The sequence below is a fragment of the Chelonia mydas genome, chromosome 10 (assembly GCF_015237465.2).
Source record: "Chelonia mydas isolate rCheMyd1 chromosome 10, rCheMyd1.pri.v2, whole genome shotgun sequence".
NCBI lineage: Eukaryota > Metazoa > Chordata > Testudines > Cheloniidae > Chelonia > Chelonia mydas.
The window spans coordinates 91,425-110,911 of NC_051250.2; the positions used below are offsets into that span (position 1 = coordinate 91,425).

Sequence of the window (19,487 nt, forward strand, 5' to 3'; positions counted from 1 at the left end):
TTATTCATTCAAATCTCTCTTTCATCATCTTTACATTATATTAAGGGAGCCTGGATTTACAGATGGGATACAAACATTTTTTACCAATATAAAAGATGCAAGACTAAGGCCTTGTTTACAGAAACATTAGTTTGAGGCAAGCTGGGGTTTGAATTTACCCTGCACTAGCCTGCCACGGACTAACTGTTCATGTGTACCCTGCTGACATGCATTAACAGTTCATTTATGAACTCTAACCTAGTCGCATTTGGTCCAATAAAAGATATTAACTAACCCATCTTGTGTCTGTAATATACTGGGAACGACATGCCTATAAACAACGCTGCACAGTATATGAAGACAGCTAAGTTTATCCTTTTAAAAATATCTGGGAATTTTTCAGTATTTATTTTGGTGGTGAACTTTAAAAGAAAGCAATATAAGTAATAAAAAACTGATTTTAAACTCACGTATTAAATTTTCATGTGTACTATGAGTTAGTTGATGTCTAATATTCTTTACAGGATTCTTTGTTCAGAAAGGCTCTACTTCACTGAGATTATCATATTCAGACAATATCATTTTATAGGTAAATTTGGAGAAGCCACATATTACACGGACTGGATCTGGCGGCAATACCAGCATTTGGAGGGCAAATTGGCCGAGATCAGTGAGATTTTCATGATGTGATCTACAATAATCAATTTTGCACAATCCATTGTTAGATCTTACATATTTGACAATTTTGCTCTGAGGATTTCTTCTTCCTGTGATGTAACAGAACAGGCCAATCACATTTTCTGGTAATGCTGAAATGGTTGGCTTTCAGGCAGAGTCAAGCACTTGGCACTGTGAGAATGAATCTTCAACCTCAAGAAACTTTGGATTCGTGGACTTTTATTCTGTAATTTTGTATTTTTATTTTGTACACTCGTCATGCCTTCTTTATATCTTGTTTAAATTAAGGGAGAAGAGAGGCAAAAATGTGATTTTTCCAACAGTGCTGATATCTACCTGGATTTTAATATCTATTTTTAAAATGCCACAAAAATTGGGAATATTTCAGTAAAACTGATTTTGCCGAATTATTTAACCTGTTTATGCTTTAACTATTTTTTATTTTCTTAGTCACTAAATTATATTGCCTAAAATCTACCAATAATTATTGCTGCTCTGTATTAATTAAAGACTCTGTGTACCATCTACAGTGAATCAAGCTGACTTGTATATTAATTGCTTGTTATTCCTCTTAATTTTATCTATTTGTTTATCCTTAGATTATGAGCTCCTCAGACCAAGGACCCTCTTAAGTGGCTGGAAAGCGCCTTGCACGTAGTGGGCACTGCTGCAAACAAATACAAATTTTAAAAATGCAACCTTTAATTTTCATAAATGCTTAATAATAAAAAAGTTGCAAAACAAAATCTATTCTAACCCTGTGTTCAATCATCACTTTCTGAGGAAGTTTCCTTTGGGGCTAAAACTTTTCATGCTCAAAAGGTGGAAAACTGTATGAAAGTCAATCTGTTTGTGAGTTATCTGAGACAGAATAAAAATACAATCCTGCCCCCCGTTATCTTGATATATTACTTGAGTTAAAATAACTAAAGCAGCTAATTTTTTTAAAGTTCAAACTTGGCCTGAGGCTTCTTCTTAGAGCAGCAGTTCTTTGCTAAATTTAAACATGTTTCAAGTTTTAAACTGGACATACAGTGTCACTCTGACAACCGGCCAACAGTTCCTCAGTACTATAAAAAAATTAGGTAGAGCAGAGTTTCTGACCATTACATATGGCTGCCGGAACTTCGACATTACTTGCCAATGTCATTGCCCTAGTGAGAAGTCAGGAGTGTTCCTCCACAACTGATTCACAGCTGGAAAGACAAATTGGACAGGAAAGACCAAAGACAAAGCTCTCCATGACCAAGAGCTCCAAATTAGAGCTAAAACCCAGATCTGAACACCTCCACCATTCTCAGGTTCAGTCCTTCACAACACAGCTCATTTATATGGTTGTTTGGGGCACATCACCTTTAAGGCTACATAAACTTGAGCTAAAACTGCCCGAAGTTATTCATATTTGAAAACTGCTTGCTCAATCAAGTTTCCCTTGCTCTGGGGTTCACCATCCACAGTGAACTTCAGTCTCCAGACTGTTGCATCTGGGATGGGGATTGGAAGGATGACAGAACCTGTAGGGGTAAAGTGCTCCTGCCATATTAAATGTAAAGGAAAAAGTTCAGGACAAAAACCACCAAGATCTGCTGCCTTTTTTCTATGTTTTCATCTGTAACCCCAACAATTCTTAAAATCTTCCCTGGTGTGGTGGCAGGACAGCATTCTGAGGTGCAGAGCCCAAGCATATGGGAAATTTTTCAAGACATGGCTGAGGAGCGGGCCCCCAGACTGTGCCGTAGGACAGGTGAATGTGTCTCCAAGAAGCATGCACCAGTGTGATGCTTTTGTTTTTCTGCTCTCTTATCTATATTTCTCTTTACAAAAAAAATCTAGGAAGTGAAATAAAAAAAAAAACTGTGTGAAATGCAACGAGGGTGAAAATTTAAACATCAGAGTCAAAAAAATGTAAGTACAGTAGTTCTCATAGCAACCTTAACTCATCCACATTGCACAAATACAGTATTTTTGATTACTCGTTGGGCCAGTGGTGTCAAACTCAGAGGAGAGGGCTGAATTTTGTTTAATTTTAGTCTGTTGGCCAGAGTACAATCATGATTATACTCACCAGAGTGCAGAATGCTGATGTCAGTAGAATGCTTGTACAGAAGAAAAAGGGGAGAATATGCCCCGCATGTTGTAATAAAATGTTTAGTTATGATTTGTTCAGCGCCTTACTGTTGTATTCATCACTAATTCAGAAAACATGCTCTATGGCCCTTTTCTTCTTTAAAGTACTTTACAAATGCTAATTAATCCTCAAAAAACCCTGCATGATAGGTCAGTTTTACTCAAATTTTATACATAGGGAAACAAAGGCAAAAAGATTGAATTACTTGTCCACGGCCAGAGAGGGAAACGGTTCCCGGATTAGAAAACAAGGGCTACTCCTGGCTCCCATCCCCCACGCCTGAGGCCTCATTACCAACAGTGAACACTGGAATGGGAAAAATGGCACTAAAGAATTAAGAAGAGCCTAAAACATGCTCCACTAGCAAGATTCAGATTTAGCACACTTGATGTAAAAAGAGAAGTATGTTGCTTCTTTCTCATCTTTGTACATGGTTTCTTATACCTACGTGATGCAAATGCATTGCTCTTTCTGGTGTGTATATACACATATATACACACACATTATATACATATATACACACACATATATATCACAGCCTCTGTGCATACTGGTGTCATCTTTCCTCCCTTTTTACTTTTTTTTTTTTTTTTTTTTAATATAAGTCCCAGTTTCTTACAGGCCAGAGATTTTTCCTGGGACCACTGTTTTTCATATATTCCTAATTTCCGATACACTTTCTACCCAACCAGATTATCTCCATGGTTGCAAAGCTAACCAAAAGCAATCAATCTTGAAAAGCATTTGAAGGTGTCGAGTATGGCTGCATGATGCACTGAGTCAGTGAGTTATTCTAAGTCTTGAGGCTGTGTAAGAAAAGGCACTGAATCACTCATGGGAGGAGACCACCAAGGATATGTCATGCTGTGCAAAGCTGGCAGAATGTAAGGCATGAACAGGGAAGTTGGGAGACAGAAGAGACATGCAGAGTCTTGAGACAGAGAACTGAGAGCCAGTGCAAGTTAGGTATTTGGGTATGTGTTAATAAGAAAAAGAGGTGGTCAGAGTATTGGACAAGAAAGATGCTTTTAATGGTACCTTGATGGAAGGATATGTGGGACCAAATATGAGAGTAAGGGAAGACCCCAAGGGGCTACAATAATCAAGGCAACAGATGACTAGGGCATGAATTGACATTTTAGCAATATGTATAGAGCATAGTGTAAGGATTATGTTTGAGATGCAGAGGAAGAATCTGTAGGCTTTAAGACTGAATGTCTGGGGAGTAGGAGAGAGAGAAGTTGAATAATGATACTAAAGTTACAAACCTGGGTAACTGGGAGGATAGTGAAATTATGAACAGTAATAGAGAAGGGAGGAAGAAACAAGTGTTTGAGAGGAACACTTCATTTGTGCCATAGTTAATTTGAGTTTGGGGCAGGACATCCAGAATTGATGAGACAGTTAGGGATGCATAAATAAACTGAGGGTGGAGGAGATCAGAGTGATTTTGAAGTCATCTGCACAGACATAGTAATTAAAACCATGAGTTGATGAGGTCACTGGAGTTGGAGTCAGGAGGAACAGTGTAGAGGTAGGGACCAAGAATAGAGCCCTGAAGAACAGACTGGAAAAAGGGTTTGAAAGAGGATGAGCCATCATGCGAGACAATGAAGGAACAGAGAGAGTTAGAGGAAACTGAAGTAGACAGTACGCTCAAGGAACTTGGAGGTGAAGAGCAGGAAATTAATGGACCACAAAAATGGGATGGCAGAGGAGGTTAGGAAAGATGTGTCTGCATTAGTGAAAGGGTGAAGGAAGAGAAGGTGAAGGTTGGAAAGAAAGGGGAGAAGAGGAACACTGCCTCTGATATATCAATGTTCTCCTTGGGGAAAAAAAACCCAGCAAGATCTAGGTTGAAAAAGGAGGGGGTAGATGCAGAAGAGGCTTCAGGAGAGAGTCAAGGGTAGAGAATAGGCGGCAGGAGTCATAGGCATAAGTGTCAAATATGTAGACAGAACTGGTGGAAAAAAGAATGAACTTTAGTTGAAAGCATCTGCAAAACCCTTAGACTTTCTTTTAAGGCACTCAGGGTTTGTCTACAAGGGGATAAAAACCTGCGGCTGGCCCAGGCCAGCTGACTCAGGCTCACGGGGCTCAGACCCTGGGGCTGAAAAAATTTGCTGTGTAGACATTTCGGCTCGGACTGGAGCCCAAGCTCTGGGACTGTGAGAGAGTGAAGGGTCCCCGGGCTTGGACTCCAGCCTGAGGGTCTCCACAGTGATTTTTCAGCCCCAGAGCCAAAGCCCAAGCAAGGGGACACGGGCCAGCCGCAGGCTTTTATACCTGGGTAGACACACCCTTAGCAGCACAGAAGCAGGAATGGAAGAAATGGATGTGACAAGATAGTCAAATATGGGGATGGTGGAACAACACAAATGATGTGACAGTGAAGAAAAGGGTTGAGTGTAGAGAAGAGGATGGCACCAAGGAAAGAAATGACAAAAAATGATGAAATGAAGGATCATGTTGAAAGCTGAAGAGGAATCTGAGTTGTTCATGGACTAGAGGTTATGTAAGGCTTGTGTGATGCAGTCAGAGGAGAGTAATTAATTATGTTAAAATGGAAGAGAGTGGTTAGAAAGCCGGTATGCAGAAATTAAGAGGTTAGGGGGAAAGCCGTGCTTGATGAAGATTAAGTTAAGAAAGTGACAAAGGTGGGTAAGATAAGCTGGTTCAAAGCTGAAGTCAGAAAATGGAGGTAAAGGACCCAATATGAGTTTAAGGGAAGACCTCGAGGTGGCTACAATAATCAGTTGAGAGTTAGAATAATCAGCAAGGGACATTAATGTGGAAGCTAAACTCCCCAGAAAAGGGGGTGAGGACTGAAATGAGAGAAAGGAAGAGAGTCACCCACTGAAATGGGGAGGAAGGATAAGGCCATGGAATAACAGAAGATAGCCAAACGGACAAAAAGGGGAGCAAAGACTCAGATGCATGAGTAAGGATGTACTATGGGTAAGTGAGGGAGGAATCCATGTAAAGTGATTATATGGCCTCCTCCATCACCATAGCATGCCTACTTCACAATCTTTAATGCATTTATCCTCAAAACACATCTATACAAGTAGGAAATACTTTTACCCTCATTTACAGATGTGGAACTGAGGCAAAGAGAGGCTAAGTGACTTGCCCAAGGCCACACAAGATGTGTGGGACAGAGTAGGGAAATGAACTCAGGCCTCCCAAGTCCAAAGCAAGTGCCCTAATTATTGGACCATCCTTCCTCTCTGGAAGCATTTTGAAGTGACAAACATCTGAAGGCAGAATGCCTTTGCTGATGATGCCTTTTTGCAGGGTGAAAGAAAGAGAGGAGAAGATGCTATGAAAGTAGCTCTGGGGGAGAGAAAGAGAGAATTCAGTGGGGCGTAAAGGCAGCAGCAGAAGGAAGGACGAGGTTTCATTTCTAACAAAAACCACCACAAGAATTTTAGTGATAGCGGAAAAGAAGGGAGCAATGATAAGAGGGAACAGCAACTAAACTGGAGCCAGTAAGAAGGGGCATCAGTGGCTAATCAAGATGACTACAAAGAGGAAATGGGTGACAGCAGGCTGCAGTTGAGAGAGATACTGCCAGAGGCAAGAAGGAAAAGGTGTAGTTGGGATAGGGAGAAGCAGGGAGGGAGGAGTTGCCCAATAAATATCTAAATTATAATAGACTGGGATTAGATTAAGATGGTGGAAGAGAGAAGTGTAAAAGAGAAAACACAACAGAGCTCAAGAAGAAGTGGGAAAAGGAAAAGAAGAGACCAGGGTGCAGGGGAAGAGCAGATAAGAAGGCAGAAGTTTAAGTCTCAGAAGGTGGATCCTGGAAGCATGGAGGAGATAACAGCAGCTAAGTAATTAATCAAGGCAATGGCAAAGGTAACAAACTGTGGCAACTAATAATTAATCTAGATTAACTGCAGCAAATGATTGAGTATAAGAACATGGGAGGGTGGAGAGAACTGATGAAACTTAGTCCTTGAACAGCAGGAGAGTTCCTGTGGACAAGATAGCCATTAGACTCTCCCTGGTACTCTTACAGAGTCACCTGGAAGTGGGAGCAGATTGAAGAGTTTCTGAGGGAGGAGGTGCCTCTTATAGGTCACGGCTGAAAGCCTCAGGAGCAAACAGAATTGAGCCAAGGAGTCCAATGGAACTCAAGTCCCTGTGCAGAAAAAGGAGTGGTTCCTACTGTGGAACAGGTATGCCCCTGACAAGTCCCCTGAAGAGCTTTTTGGAGGGAGCTGTAGGAGTAGATTTCATACTGGAGAGCTAAGGCACAGTGTAGACAGCTACACAGATATATCTTTATGGTTGGCTAAAGGGCAACCGTGTGAAGCTGCAGAACCTGCATCAATAAAGACCTCTGGGTTTTTAAACACATTTATTAGCCATTTCCTTTTAACCTTTATTTTAAAACATGTAACCTATATTTGATTTCTGCTTTAATCTTATAAACAAAAAGCTACTAGTGTTGGAAACCTGTTAGTGAAAGTTCTACCAATAAATACACATATACTCATGAGCTACAGAAGGGTCTTTGTTGCTCATGAAACAAGAAAAATCAAGTAAATGAAGAGGTAGGAAGGGCTAGACCAGGGGTCCTGATCTTCAGAGCTGTAGTAGGAAGACAGCCTGAGACCTAAGCCTTTGTATCAGACTCCTGAACTAAAGTAGTGGTCAAAACTTTGCTGATATGAAGCAGTCAGGTTGTGAGCAAGAGGCAGGCCCTGCTCACAGAATTTGGCAAGCACAGGGCTGATATTGCAAAAACACTTTCCTAAGAGGTGTTGGGCACTGAGCACTCACGCAAGCACATTCCAGAAGGGTGGTATCAAAACACCTCAATACCAGCACATTCCCCAAAGATAACAGGAACACACTGACACATCCTAAAGATAAGGTCAGGATGACAGCATGATGGATAGAGATGTTACGATTGAACCTATAGGTGCAAGGGTGGCACCCAAATACGTCAGAAGGTGGCATCCTGATACGTCAGGGGCAATACGTAACTTGTTTGTATTGGTGTATAAAGATGTATCTCAGAGGGAGTGTTTTTGGCCAGCCGAGAGGGAAATGGAAAGTCCTGCCACTAACTGAGCTGCGTTCATTGTTATGGATATACATGTATTAGTGGTCCAGTAGAGTCTGTGGGATACCAGTACCTTGCTTCGTCGACAATAAACCTAGCTAGGTGCCTTCATACCTTAACGGATAGTGTAGTCATTGGATGGTTCGCTCGAGGTCTGCTGCACCAGCTGTCTGAGCAGAGCTGGGACAGCACACAGGGAGAACACACACACATGCAGCTGAACATCTAACCACAAGAACTACCTCAAAATAACTGTTGCATACCAACTTGATCCATTTCCAAGTATGGCTAAATGGTAGAGAAAAAAGACTCTATAATCAATTCCATCTCCTTTTCCCCTCAACTCAATTTGACAGAATAGGATAATTTACATCATACTCATTACTCTGATACTGGAGAGCCTCTTAACTACCAAATATACAATGGCTCCAGGAACAGCCTGAAGATAGCTTTAAAGTAAAATGTCAAGTGCATAGTTGTATATTCAAATTCTTATCTGATTTTCCTGTTAACAGAAAACAATAAAAAGGAGAGCTGTAGCCAGACAGGAGCTTCCTTTAATGAAAACTTTCCTAAAGGGAAACCAACCTTATGGTGTCCTGTGTTTACATAACAAATGTTGGGGTTCCCTGGTTAAAGGAATTCTATTTAGGTATTTATATGACACTTCTCACTGTAGTACCTGAGTACCTACAGTCACCTCACTGCATCGACAAAGAAAGAAAGAGGGAGAAAAAACAGAGGTAATACAAAATTAAATCGGGTACTCAGGTAGAGACCAGACATTACACTAGGTATTCAGAACCATTTAAAAACCTTTATTGCCACATGAGGGCTGATTTTTATTGACTTTTTAATGTCTAAGTAAGGTGCTTCTTTTTTGTTGTAATATACATATAGTAAAAAGAGATGTTTGATAAATAAAACAAACAATTATATATTGGCACAGTGATCATTAGCAGTAACTTTTTCAGAAGTATTTACACTTACATTTCCAGACTGCCCATTGTTATTTGTAATGCTGTTTGTGGAGTTAAGACTGCTGCTCCATTCATTTGCAATTCCTACGCTGTCTGCTGAAAACAGATGAGGGCCTGGCTTTGATTGACAACCAGTTTGCAGTATGACTACATTCATGGTGTCCTCTGTTGAAGGAATCCCCAACAAATTACACACAGATTTTGTATTTAGCTGTGTGAATTCAACAATTACATACCCAAAACCAAACACAACAACACCACCTCTGATATGGAAACATTTAACTACACAAATAAAAACTTTGTTTCTGAAAGCATAATAATATAAACAAAGCAAAGTCAATTTGAAAATGGTGTAATGTAATATTTATATATTTGTGGCCAGTAACAAACTTAGTACCAAATATATGTTTGTAACTCAGAAGGCTTTTCCTCATTAAACGGTTCAACAAAAATCCACAGAAACAAAAAAAGATCTGCATCCCAAGAATATACAGTCTTATTACAGATGTTGCTGTATTTTCAAGAATCTAAGATATTATAGTGTTTAAAAGACAACATTTGTAGAACTCCGGGTTGCTAAGATAAACACAACACTGTACACTGAATTACTGCTTTTTTCACTCTACCTGGCTGTAGAGTGATCTATAGAATCCCATCAAAAGTAGATGGTTACTCACCTTGTGCAGTAATGATAGTTCTTCGACATGTGTCCCCATATGGGTGCTCCACGCTAGGTGTTCATGCGTCCCTGCACCTTTCATTGGACATCTTTGGTAACAGTGTCCATTTGGCCCGCACATACGCTCTCCCTCCCTTGTGCTCTGTCTCAAGGTTAATTAGCGCTGCATGGGAAAACCACCCTCCGGGGCAAACCACCTTCTCTACCATACAGCCCTTATTGAGAACTCCAAAGTAGAGGGGAGGAGGGTGGGTTGTGGAGCACCCATAGGGATACACATCTCAAAGAACCATCGTTATTGCACAAGGTGAGTAACTTCCTCTTCTTCTTCGAGTAGTGTCCCTATGGGTGCTCCACTGTAGGTGACTCTCGAGCAGTATCCTTGATGGGAAAGTGGGACTTTGGAGTCAAGTCTCTTATGGATGATACCGTGGAGCCGAAGATAGCATCAGAAGCAGAGCCTCCAGTAATCGCATAGTGTTCTGCAAATGTATAAGCAGACAGCCAAGCCTCTGCCGTCTGCAGATTTCCAAGATAGGAACATTCTTGAGTAAAGCAACAGAGGTGAAAACCAATCTCATGGAATGTGTACAGATCCCAGATGGAGGTAACACACTGTGAGCATGATAGCAACGATTAATACAGACCCATTTGGAGGGTCACTGATATCATTGTGTTTTTTGACCTTTCCACAATGGATAGGAAGTGCTTAGGACATTTCCTAAAGGCCTTTGTCCTGTCCAAATAAAAGGCCAAGACCCTCCTTATATCTAGCATATATAGTACAGCCTCCCTGTTGTCACATTGAGGCTTTGGGTAAAAGGTGGGGAGGTGAACGAGTTGATTTACATGAAAAGATGAGTCCACCTGGGGAATGAACTTTGAATGTGGCCTATGAGTGACCTTGTCTTTAAAGAATGCTGTGAAGAGGGTGCGGGGGGTACCATTAATGCCTCTGTCTCTTCTATTCTCCTTGCTGAAGTAATGGCCACTAAGAGTATGCTGTCTTCATTGACAGGTATGTAAACAAGAAAGTTTAAAGGACGGCCTAATTAGGCCCTTTAAAACTAGATTTAGGTCCCACATTGGAGTGGGGTATCTGGGTTGGCGAAAGAGGTTCACTATGTTCTTGAGGAATCTCTTTGTAGTTTTTGGGTGTGCAAAAACCAAGTATCCCTCTATCACTTGATGGAAAGCTGTCATGGTCACCAGGTGTACTTTGAGCATACTGAGAGATAGTCCTGTCCTCTCTAGAACTAGTATGTAGTTCAACACTACAGTGAGTATGGAAAATACTGGGGTGATTTGTTTGGAATTACACCAAACCTGAAACTTTGTCCACTTTTGCAGGTAAGTGCATTGGGTAGACCATTTTCTACTGTGTAGTAACACTTCCTGCACCTCTTTAGAGCAGCAGCTCTCTATGTACTGGAACCATGAAGGAGCCATGCCTTAAGATAGAGTTTCCGTAGGTTGGGATGGAGAGTTTGCCCTTTGTCCTGTGAGAGGAGATAAGGAGTGGGTTGAAGAGGGACTGGTGGACATGTCACAAGCTGAGACAGGTATGGGTACCACATCTGTCTCAGCCAGGTGTGACCAATCAGTATAACATTTGCTTTTTCTCTTTTTATTTTTATCAGGACTTTCAGGAGCAGACGAAATGGGGAAAGACGTATAGGACGCCTTTTTCTGCTAGGAGAAGGAGAACGTCCCCTAATGAGTGTTTTCCGAGACCATCTCTGGAGCAATAGCAGGGGCATTTCCTGTTCAAATAAATAGCGAACAAGTCTATTGTTGGGGTTCCCCATTGTTAGACTATGCTGCGGAGTACCGTTGAGTTCATTTCCCGCTCGCGGTCATGTGACAACTTGCAACTGACACTGCTGTGGTATGCTGCATGCCCAGTAGGTAGGCGCCAGAAATTAAAACATTGTGCCGAATCTGCCAATTCCATAGCTTTAGCACTTCCATGCCAAGGGAAGTGCTAAATCACCCCCTTGATGATTTATGTAGTACATGCACACTATGTTGTCTGTCATGATTTTTGTGAGTGCATTTCTCATGAGTGGAAGAAAGGGAGCACAAGTATTTCTGACTGGAGGTCAAGACCAAGAACGAATCTTCCTGTTCCAGAGATGGAATAATCGCTGCTATTCTGACAGTCTTCAATTTTTGTGCCTGCACGTATTTGTTCAGTGCTCTGAGATCCACTATGAGTCTCCAACCTTTTTTTTTTTTTTTTTTGGGGGGGGGGGGGGGGGGGAGAGGGGGGGGGGGAAGGGGAGGAGATCAGGAAATATCATGAATAAAAGCTTTTGCATCCGAGATGAGCCAGAATAGGTTCTATGGCTCCCAGGCATAGCAGGTGATCTATTTCCTGTCTTAACAGTCTCTAATGAGAAGGGTCCCTGACGAGGGACAGGGAGGGAGGGAGGGAGGTGAAATGGATAGAGTATCATTGGAGATAATCTCCAAGACCCAATTTTGGAGGAACAGAGACAGGCGGCATTCAAAGGGATGCAAACGGTTCGTGAGTTGCAGCTGATGTTGTAGGGAGTGGTCTCTCAGGGCCTCAACCAAGGCGTCAAAACTAGGGTTTTGAGGTGGGAGGTTGAGGGACTGATGGTTTTCACCTCTGAAACTGAGACTTCTTTCGCTGTGGCTCATAGCAGTGCTGTGATAGGTACTGAGGCAGACATGATTTGTGGGAGGACTGAGGACTAAATTTCTTTTTCTGACTTGGTGTATAGATCCCCAATGACCGAAGTGTGGCCCTGGAGTCCTTGAGAGCATGGAGTGATGCATCAGTCTTATCTGCAAATAATTTGGAGCCTTTGAAAGGGAGGTCCTCGGCCATCGTCTGTACCTCTTTTGGCAGCCCTGAAAGGTGTAGCCACAACTCCCATGACATCACTACCACTGTTGATACCAAGTGGGCTGCTGTATCCGTGGCATCTAGTGCAGTCTGGAGTGCTGTTCTGACCACTAACTGCCCCCATGTATGATGGCCTAAACTGTTCTCATTGTGCTTCTGGCAGGTGGTCTTTTGGCGTAATTGATGTGGTCACATTTTGCCATTAAGGCCTGGTAGTTTGCAATTCTAAATTACAAGGTCACTGAGGAGTACACCTTCCTTCCAAATAAGTCAAGTCTTTTCCAGTCTCTATCATAAGGGGGTGGATTTCACGTGATGTTGGCGGTCATGAGAATTCACCACATCCACAATGACGGAATTAGGTGGAGGGTGTGAAAAAAGGAATGCTGTATCCTTGGAAGGGACATAGTATATTTGTTGGCCAGTTTGCATGTTGGTGTGACTGAGGCTGGTGTTTGCCATATGACGTTAGCCAGATCCAAGCACACTTCATTAATTGGGAGGGTGATCTTTGAGAGGAGGGCATATGCAGTTTGTCCAACAACTTACGGTTGGTGTCCTTCACCTCCTCGAGAGGGATCTGCAGTGTCTCCCCCAACCTCTTTGTAAGATCCAGAAAGAGTTTGAAATCGTCTGCTATGGACAGTGGAGGGGACATTGCCACCTCATCTGGGAAAGAAGAGGAGATATTGGTTTGCGGTGTGGCCTCATCTGCGAGTCTGATTTCCTGCTCCTCAGTTTCCTTATGAGGTTCTGGAGACAGAGGTTGGAGGAGAGCATCTCAGACTCCCGGTGGGTGACACTAAATGCCTGGGAAGCATGGTGCCTGTAGGCTGCCCATGGATCCTAGTATTGCCACTGGGATGGTAGAAAGGGCATGGGTGGCGGAATCCACTGTTGGTCATATCATGGGGGCTGAAACAAAGAGTGAGGATGTAGCTGAGAAGGCCCTGGTTGGTAGAGAGAAGGTCCATGGCAAATGCCGAGAGAGGATATCCTCCTGGTCACTATCTGAGACTCTGCTAGATATTAGTGAAGCTGAACGCCTCAGTGCTGGTGGTGATTCTGGGCTTCAAGATGCACTCAGTACCGAACCCCTGGTACTGAGTAGAATGGACTCTGGGGTCTCAGATACCATGAGGTCCCTGGAAAATCGAAACTCCTGTGGTGCCATAATCGGTACTGCCAGGGCGTGTTGGTGTTGACTCATCAGTACCGAGGAATCCAGCAATCTTGCTCAAGACAGGTGGTCCGATGAGGGTTGTTTTGAAGTTATTGGTACCGAGAGTTTCTGCACTGATGATGTCTTCGTAGACACAGTATATGTAAATTTGTCTCTGACAGGCGGTGCCACTGTTTTTGAGCCTGTGCCCATAGCTTACTAGCTGTGTATGCATCGGAAGACCCATGCGAGTTGTGCGTACCATGCTTTTAGCCGTCAGAGCCAAAGTAACTGAACGTGCTGGGGATCTCATCTGGCTGGTTTGGGATTCAGTATGAGGCCTTACAGCTCTCTTTTGGGAGATCTTGCGAGGGGAATCTGAAGACTTCTTTCTCAGCTCCCCCTCTTTGGAAGTAAAATGCTCTAGTGATGGTTCATGCTGTCAAGGAGATTCGGGGCCAGGGTCAGGCACAGGTTGAAGAGCTCCCTCCATAAGGAGTAGCTTTAACTTTAATTCCTGGATTTTTCGGGATCTGGCTTTTAGCTGCTGGCAAAAAGTACACTTTTATGGAATATGGGCCTCTCCGAGGCACTAAACGCAATGGGAATGTCTGTCTGTAACCGGTATGGCCTCCCTGAAGGAGAGGCACTTCTTAAACCCGGGGAAGCTGGGCATGCCCTCTACTGGGGGCAATCCCTGGGGAAGGACAGAGATAAAATAAAAACATTTCTTTTTCTTTAAAACAGGAAAGAAACTAATGGAAACCCTATAACACTAAGAAGAAAAAACTGACGAAAACACTAAGAGTATCTGAAAAACAATTCTAAAGATCTAAAGTATGAGCGAATGGACTGCTAATCGCTCTGTCTCTAGCCAGGGGAGATTGAGAAGGCAGTTCACCTGTGCAGCATTAATTAACCATGAGGCAGAGCATGAAAGACACAGAAAGCATGTCCAGGCCAAATGGACACTGCTACCAAAGATCTTCAATCAAAGGTGCAGGAACACACATACCCACAATGGAGCATCCACAGGGACACTACTTGAAGAAGAATCTGGAATTTCCACTGCTTATCTTAAGTGGATATAGTAAACTAAGAAAATATTGACATTTAAGTGGTCATTCTAACTATTTAATTTCGATTTTTATGCCAGAAAAATTAATTCAAAGTAACTGGACCCACACATCACTTCCTGGTGTTCTGAAGACAACATCAGTATTCTATTGAACATTTCAGATTTGGTTAATTTAGATATTCATTACTTACTGCCCTTTGGAATATATAAATAAAAGTACTCTTTAAAATGGTATTTATTAAAAATTTGGACATTTAGGTTTGTGTGGGTTTTCTACACAAATAATGCATTAGCAACAGATATTTAGTTGAATAAGCTGACTGACATTCCTTACCCCTTGATTCATGAACACGGGGTATTAAAAAAAGAAACAGGGCTAGAAAAAAAAAAAATCTGATCATCCCCTGAAGAAATTCCACAGATTTAGCCAAAATTTTCTATTCAAAATGTCTCTTATTTTTCATCTCTGTTCACAACTGTATTTCTGAAGGGCCATAATAAACTGTGTCCTGCACAAACCTTCCTTCTGCCAAGGACAACTAACAGTTATGGCATCATGCAGAAGAGTACATGCCATGATAATGACAGATGGAACAGTGGGACATGTAAATTCAGCACCATTACCTCTCTTCAGGGGAGGTAGCATATTTGAGGATTGTTTCTCATGGTGTAATTTCTGTACCTGATGAGCTATGTTTTAATTACTGCATGATTCTGCCTTTGTACTCTGTGTCCAAATGCTGTATCCAACATATTTCCTTTGTCTTATGTCTCAAGTGCAGGAGTAGGGGACAATTAAAAAACAAAGGAGACACAGGGGAGATGAGTAATAACTATCATTGTGCAGACAGACTCCAGACTAAGTGCCGTCACTCTGCAGAAGGAACACAGGTAGCCCCCCTGCTCATCCTCTGCCTGACTGAATATGCAAAAAATGGATGTGAAGACAGAAGATGCTGACTTATCTAATGTTATTTACTTCCACTCTCCCTTGGGGTTGTGTCCTCATTCTGGATTGCTTTATGAGGCAGTTACAGTCACTGCTAGAGAAAAGTCTAGAGGAAAAATACTGCCCAGCAGCCCCTCACACCCTGCATCAGAAGTGCAGTTCTGGTTACTGCCACCCTCACGCTCCCTTCTAGGTCACTGCTCCAGCCCTCCTTGTTCAGTTAGCTTCGCTCCCCATATACACAGCTGCACATCAATCCCAAATCCCATAAATGAACATATTTATTTACATACTTATACAGTCCCCATCAAAGTAGGATTGGAGCGCCTCCCAAGTTTTTAAAAATAGAAACAGTCTCGCTCCCTTCCTTCCTAGCCTATAAGGGAACTGGCGTGATTAGTTTATTGGCATTTTTGCTCATGTTTTATGTACTTATTGAGGAAAAGTCACAGAAATGAGTTTGGTATTACATTTGGAATACTGTGTAGCATTCTAATTCCTTGAAGGAGTGAGTACTATAGTCTAGGTCCAGTTCCTGCAAAAGTTCTGACATTTGCATTCATCAGCCTCCCCTAGTTGGTCAACGATTTCATTGTTCCACTGGGACATAGCTACTATATGAGATGATTGCTAAGGAAAAGACGATCTCTCAGAGAATTTGGGCCAATCCCACAGAGGGCTTTGAATATTAGGACACAGCCTTTGAAAGGGGCTCTCTCTTCACCAGACAGCCAGTGCAGAGTGCAGTATCAGGGTAATGCACTCATGACAACCTGCTGCTAATCAAATTGGCTGGTTTTTGTGTGTTTTTTTTTAAAATCAAACAGAGCTTTTTCAGGTATGGCTTCATTCCTACAATCAGCATTAGACTCTGTAAAACCGGCAAAGAGTCCTGTGGCACCCTATATACTAACAGATGTATTGAAGTATAAGCTTTCGTGGGTGAATACCCACTTCGTCGGATCCGATACATCTGTTAGTCTATAAGGTGCCACAGGACTCTCTGCTGCTTTTACAGATCCAGACTAACACGGCTACCCCTCTGATACATTAGACTGAAGATCATGAACGCGTGGGTTGCTATGGCCAGGTCTGGGTCCAACATGAAGGGGTGCAATCTTCTAGGAAGTCAAATGGAAGTGCGTGTTTTTGACACACTGACAATCAGAGCACCAACAGCACTGAAGAGTCCTACAGAAGCCCAAGGCTTCCCTTCCAATGTTTTTAGGAGTAGCTGACTGGCTCATTCCCCTGCTAAGTTTTTCAAAGGCAGCTGGCAATTCCCCACTGCTCTTCACCCTTTGGGACAGGGTTTCAATCCTCCCCTGTTAACAGAGAAGACTCTTTGGGGACTGTGCCAGTTGAAAGAGTTGTGGGCTGCCCCAACCAGTGGGAGAAGACTGATAGGTGAGACCTAAAAGGGAGCAGAGTAGCAGCAATGACACCAGTGGAAGCCCAGTTCCAGTGGATAGTGAAAGGGACTGCCAGCTTCCACAAAAAATGAAGAGAAGAGAAAGTCAGCTGCTTCTGAAGAACCTCCAAAGATGAGAGGAATCTCTCTCCCTTACAGCCATGGGGAAGGGCAGTGGGCATAAGAGACTTTGTGCCTCCCCTGCACATTGGGGCAAAGGGGATTGCCTGGTCTGAGAAACTAGGATCTCACTGAAGATAGGGGGAGATGCATACAGGATCTTAGGGGCCAAAGAAACAGGAGTCATGGGATAAGATTCTCCCTGTCACCTTTCTTATGAGATAGGGTTCCTGGCTATGGAGCCTCTCTCTCTTCCTCCCACTGGAAATATGGAAGGGTTCTTTTCTACTGATCATACTTGAGCAAGAGAGGTGGAAGGTCAGGACTGCAGGACTGAGCTAAGGGCTGTTGCTACTGGCAGAGAGAGACAGAGAAACCACAGTGGTAAGAGCTACATAAGAACCTATATAGAAAGAATGGGCCACTTGAATCTCCTATCACTGCTTGATGTAAATCCAACTTTTGCATTCTTTTTACTCCCAGTAAATCCTGACCTGGCTCCCAGCTGCAAATATTTTGATGATATGGGAGGAAAGGAAGTAAAGTCCTGACCTAGTTCTGAATACCCCTCCCTATGTTACCACTATTTTCTCACTGTCTTTTTTCTTTTATGAAGAGCCTGAACCACACATGCTCCACACTACTCCTGGGGGAATTCTGCATCACTGTGTGCATGGAGAATTCATGTCCCTTGCATATTTCTTTGCTTCCCCGCAGAAAAATGACTCTCTGACGAGGAAGCAAAGGTAAGCCACAAAAGTGGTCACACGTCCCTCCCCAGCTGCGCAGGCGCATTGTTTGGGGCACCCGGCAGAAAAGTAATTCTGTGGCTCCTACCCTGCACTGGGCTCAGCTGCTAATCTCAACTGTGCTGTGGCCAGGGAGGGAGATGACTTCCTCTTCCCTTGTAAGGAATGGCCATGGCTGGGTCAGACCAACTCCCAGAAACCTCCCGCGGCTGCAGGAAGCTCTGCACTCCCTGCCCACTTCCTGCCATCATCGTTCCTCAGCTGTGGTGGGAGGGGTCACTGTATGGGGAGCTGCTCCCGCATCCACCCAATCCCTGTACATCCGGACCCACCCATACCCAGACCACCCCCAACGAGCCCCCCGTACCTGAACCTCTACACCACCAAGCCTCACCCCCTGCATCAGGAGCCCCCTGCACCAGACCCCCCAGCACCTGGATCACTCAATTAACCTCCCGCACCCGGACCCCCACCCCACCAAGCCCCAACCAGCTGCACCCAGACCCCCAACCCCACTCCCCCAGTACCCAGATCCCCCACTGAGTCCTCCACACCCAGATCCCCTTGCTAAACCCCATCCCCCCCACCCTAGACACCCCTTCCTGAGACCCAACCACCTTCACCTGGACCCCCTGCAGAGTCCATTTCCCCCTAAACCCGGAACCTCCCACCCCGCCCCCACCAGCCCCTGTGCATCCAGATCCCCCCGCAGCTGGACCCCTCACTGAGCACCTCACACCCAGACTGCCACACCCTGAACTCTCTCAGCAAGTACCTATATCCCCCCCACAGTTGGGCAAGCAGGCTTAGCCGATCCCACACCTGGATCGGGGGCCATGGCTGGGCTTGCATGCAAGACACTGCCCTTCTCACCTGCTATCTTGGTGCGCCTGGCATGGAGGGGCAGGGCCCCGTGGTGTTTGTGGGGCAGCCCCAGCCCTTGCACTGTGTCAGGGTCAGGAGCAGCTTCATAGCTGAGTTCATGTCCCATGCGGGTAAGGGACTGCAGGGTGATTTCTCACCTCCATGCAGCTAGTGCTCCCCACTGCTATGCTTGGGGCCTCCACATTTATTTATTGACAAATAAAATATGCAGACTTTGCAGAATTTTAAAATATAGTGCATGGAATTTTTATTTTTTTGGCCCAGAATTTAATTTTTTGGTGCAGAATTCCCTCAGGAGTAACAAAAATCACCACCCTTTCTGCATCATTGGATAGTGCAAGTGGAGGTAGGGGATTAGGCCTGATCCTGTTCTTACTGAAGTCAATATAAAGTCTCAATTTCTGTCTCTGGTGCACTGTGCTTTGTTTCCTCCTTCCCTGAAACATATGCAGTTCCCATCAACAGCATTTGACCCTGAAAAATAGGTTTCTGCTGTTTTGTTCACAGAGGAAATACTTAGTAAATTTACTTATCAATTGGAATGTAGGGCTACAGCATTTCTAGGAACTTTATGACTGCTAAAGTATCACACCTCTTCAATGTATTAATCTTTTTCATATAAGTGAAAACAGAAAGTAGGAGAACTCTAAAAAGATGTGCCTATTTCCTGCTTCTTGGCTACAACAGCCTGGAAGTGCTGAGGATGGGAGAGGGTAAGGGAAGCGTCACTTGTC

General features: G+C 43.5%; 1 protein-coding gene across 12 annotated transcripts in view; it reads right to left on the reverse strand.

Annotated features, from left to right (window-relative positions):
• Nucleotides 1-19,487, reverse strand: part of UNKL (unk like zinc finger) — a 151,389-nt gene that overhangs the window by 74,716 nt on the left and 57,186 nt on the right. For 9 of the 12 annotated variants that reach the window (XM_037911559.2, XM_043524113.1, XM_027826126.3 and 6 more), the window contains one exon: nucleotides 8,856-9,010. The exons of the other annotated variants lie outside the window; for them this stretch is intronic. In XM_037911559.2, coding sequence (XP_037767487.1) covers nucleotides 8,856-9,010 — 155 coding nt within the window. The remainder of the gene's footprint in view (nucleotides 1-8,855; nucleotides 9,011-19,487) is intronic. 12 annotated transcript variants of the gene reach the window in all.